The sequence below is a fragment of the Phocoena sinus genome, chromosome 15 (genome assembly GCF_008692025.1).
Source record: "Phocoena sinus isolate mPhoSin1 chromosome 15, mPhoSin1.pri, whole genome shotgun sequence".
NCBI classification, from domain to species: Eukaryota; Metazoa; Chordata; class Mammalia; order Artiodactyla; family Phocoenidae; genus Phocoena; species Phocoena sinus.
This window is the reverse complement of record NC_045777.1, coordinates 27,415,275-27,418,972: the sequence shown is the minus strand read 5'-3', so window position 1 is coordinate 27,418,972 and position 3,698 is coordinate 27,415,275. Positions and strand designations below refer to the sequence as shown.

The following is a 3,698-nucleotide window of genomic DNA, read 5'->3' as shown; positions in this document are numbered from 1 at the left end:
AGTGGGTCATGAAGCCAGTGTCCACCCAGACTCTCTCATTCATGTCACCTGCCTGGCCTCTGCAGGGATGAGTCTGCCATCCTTAATGAAGACCAGGAGTCCTGAGATAGAGGGAGCAGAGAGGCCTAGAGGGGCCAGGTGCCTCCTTGCCCTGGAACCTCCAGCTCTTCCTGCATGGTGCTAAATCACATGGACTTGAATCTGCCAAACTGTTTGGGGAGGGTTGAGGAAAGGCAAAGACATGTAGAAGCACAGGGCAAGATGGGGCAAATACACTTTATTCAGTCCTGGCAGAAGTCCTGCTGTGGGTGCCCGTGCCCCCTCCCCTCAGCTATGAGACTAGTTCTCCAAGACCACAGACAGTGACATCTCTTCACTCACATGACGTTTTCTGGGATTTTTCATTGTCTTTTTTGTTGTTGTTTTTCTTAAAAAAAAAAAAAAAAGAAAGAGAGAGAGAGAGAGAAAAAGAGAAAAAGAGAGAAAGAGAGCGCGCGCAAAAAGGCCCAGAGCCGGAGCACCAAGCTTAAAGGAGGCAGCTGGTGGCTTTGTCAGCGACGGGAACGCGTGGGGCAGAGACCTGCAGAGACCCTGGGCAGGGGTCCCGGAGGACTCTGGGACCGTTTGTTCCTGAGATTTGTGTGTGTGAATGAGAGTGTGTGCACACCCAGGAGGGTGAACACACGCCGGTGAGATACAGGTAGTGAGGGCAAATGGGGCGTGGGGAGGCCGGAGGGGCGGGGCTTGAGCGAGGAGCTGGAGCAAGAGGGGTAACAGCATCAGGGGCAGGGTTTCCGAGGGCACCCGAACTGGATGCAGCAGCGCTAGGCGCAAACGGCCCAAGACTACTCTGACCCTCCCTTCAGTCTCACTGGCCCAGTCGATGGTCTCTCTGAAGCCAGCTGCTGAAAAGTGGGGCTCTTCTTGCCACTTCATCTGCTATTACGCCTCAGTCTCAACCCCCTAGTACCAACGTGTCTCAGTTTCTCCCACTGAATACTGTAGGCAGAGGGACCTGGATGACAGGAAGGGGCGGTGGGCTTAGGAAGGAGCCCAGGCTGAGAGTGTGCCCTGAGGTGATAAGGGCACTTGGCGGGGGGGGGGGGGGGGGGGGGGGGGGCGTGTGAAGCATAAGGACCCTGTCCCCAAACAAACTGTTACGTGTCTTGGTTCTGAGTTTTCTTTTTCTCTCCTGAAGGATTTCCAGAGAAAGACCCTGCCCCCAATTCCCAGGCGGGGGAAAGAAAGGTAGGCTTCTTGGAACCAAAACAAGCTGTAGAGGCAGTCATGCAGTCGGTGAGGGGTGGGTGCACGTGGGTTGGGCGACCCCGTAAGGGAAAGGGGCTATGCCACTTGGGAGTTCCAAGCTCCACACCAACCCTTCCGGGCCGGCTAGTCTCTTTCTCCCCCTTCCGAGTGCTCCTCCCATTTAAGGCAGTGACGCCCCGTCGGGTTGAACGGAAGCCGTGGCTCCTGGATCAAAAGATTTCTCAGGATCGCTCTATATCCGCCCCCCTTCTTCCTGGATCTGACAGGGGCGTGAGGTTCGACTGGGACCAGCTCCCTCCTCCCAAGAAGCACTAAGCATGCGCGAGAAGGGGGCGGATCCCAGTGTTCCCGGGGAAAAGGAACGGGCCCCTCCCCCTCCCTGGGAGGGAGGGGCAAGGGAGGAGGGCGCGGGGCCGCCCAGCTGCAGCGCCCCCCCAAACAAGACAGGAGGCGGGCCAGGCTAAGGCGGAGGGAGTCCGGAGCAAGGGCAGGGGCGTGTCCTCCGGCCGTGAGGAAGGGCGTGTGCAAAATGGGGGAGGGGTACAGGTCTCTTGGAGAGGACGGGAGGTGTATCGGAGGGGGGGCTGGCTGCTGGTGGCTGTGCGGGAGGGGGTAAGATGGGGAGGGGCTTGGATGTCGGAGAAAGGGTGGGGGTTGGGCTGCCTTGGGGTGTGTCTGCGGGGGAAGGGCACGTCTGGATTTGAAGGGGGTTGGGCACGTCTAGGAGGGGGGAGGCTGTGCGGGAGATGGGGTGCCAGCCTCGGCCTCCGAGGGGCCCCAATACCTGATTCCTGTATGTAAACAGCTGGTTTAGGGGGCGTGCGCGCCCCGCTGACGGTGGGCTCAGTAGGTGAAAACCAGGTCGGCGATGCTAGACGGGCGCCAGTCCCCTGCGATCATCTCGGTAACCTCGGGGGTGCAGTAGTCCGGGAACTCGAAGTGCGACGTGCCCGAGGCGGGAGGCAGGTCTGGGTCGCGGTCCAGGGCGCTGCAGTCCAGGCCGGCAGGACCGGGGGGCAGTCTGGACAGAAAGCCCAGCGGCTCCTCCCCCGACGCCACCGTCTCCTCTTCGCCTTCCTCCGTCGCCGCCGCCTCCTCCTCCTCTTCCTCCGGCTCCTCGTCCTCCGACGGAGTCGGGGAGGCGGCGGTGACAGCCGCTCCCTCGCCCGACGGCCCCTGGGAACGCTCCGCTTGTCCCCGGGCGGCCCGCCCCGCCGGGACCATCCTCCACAGCTCCCGCCCAGGGGTCTCGACCAGGCGTACTTCCAGCAGCTCCTCGTCGTCGTCCTCGTCTTCGTCCTCGGGCGCCGCCGCGCCGCCCCCCAAAGGCCCTCCAGCCGCTCGGCGGCCCCCGCGGCTAGGCAGCTGCGACCCGGGCTTGAGCCGGCTGCCGCCGCCGCCGGGGGGGCGGGGCCGCGCCTTGGCGGGCGCCCCCTTGCTCTTTTTGCGCGGCCGGTACTTGTAGTCCGGGTAATCCGCCATGTGCTTGAGGCGCAGCCGCTCCGCCTCCCGCACGAACGGGATCTTCTCCGAGTCCTGCAGCAGCTGCCAGCGGCGGCCCAGGCGCTTGGAGATCTCGGCGTTGTGCATGTCGGGCCACTGGTCCATGATCTTCCGCCGTTCGTGCTGCGACCACACCATGAACGCGTTCATCGGTCTCTTAATGTGGCCGCTCGGGGTCTTGCACCAGCCGGGCTCACGCGCCCCCTCCTCGGCCGGCCCGGGCCCCGGGGGCGGCGGCCCGCCGTCCCGCTTGGCCCTCGCGCCCCTCTGCTGCACCATCGCGCCTGGGCCCGGGGCCGCTAGACGCCGCCGGGGGCCGTCCGCATCCTCAGCGGCTGGGGGTGGGGGAGGAGGCAGCAGCGACGGAGGGGCGGCCCCGCCCTGCAGCTCGGCCCGGCCCCCGCGAGCTGGGGAGCGAGAAGCTGGGCGCTCGGGCCCAACGGACGGCGGGGGGAGAAGGTCAGCGGCGCGGTCTCAGGCGGGTTCGGCGCGCCCCCGCCGCCTCCGGCAAGTTGCACCCCGCAGCACGCCACACATTGTTTTGCGGGGGCTGAGGAACTGCACTCCCAGGGCCCCCGCGGGCTCTCCTTGCAGCCTCCTGCTCGGCCGCGGCCCGCGCGCGCCTCTCTCCGCCCCGCCGCCTTCCAGTGTCTTTCTCCCCGCGCGGCCCCGCCGGCGCGCGCGCCACCCCTCCCCCTCTCCGTCTGCGGGCCGCTGCGGCGCGCGCGGGGCCGCCCCGTGTAAACACCGAGGTGCCCGCTTGGGCTGCGGCCGGGCCACGCCTCGCGCTCGGGCGCCGCGTCACCCGTTGCTGGGCAGAGAACCTGGTATTTGCATCTCCCAATCGCTGGCTGCCGAAGTGGGGCGGGGCTCGCGCTGCGGGGCTGGGCGGTCTTGTGGCTGGGATTGGGGGTGTCGGATGAAGT

At 65.5% G+C, this 3,698-nt stretch overlaps 1 protein-coding gene across 1 annotated transcript; it reads right to left on the bottom strand.

The window, feature by feature from the left end:
• Positions 1-259: 259 nt before the first annotated feature.
• Positions 260-3,474, bottom strand: SOX12 (SRY-box transcription factor 12). Its single transcript, XM_032606858.1, has one exon. It carries the CDS (start codon positions 3,049-3,051, stop codon positions 2,113-2,115), a length of 939 nt encoding a protein of 312 aa, XP_032462749.1. The 5' UTR covers positions 3,052-3,474; the 3' UTR covers positions 260-2,112.
• Positions 3,475-3,698: the final 224 nt, after the last annotated feature.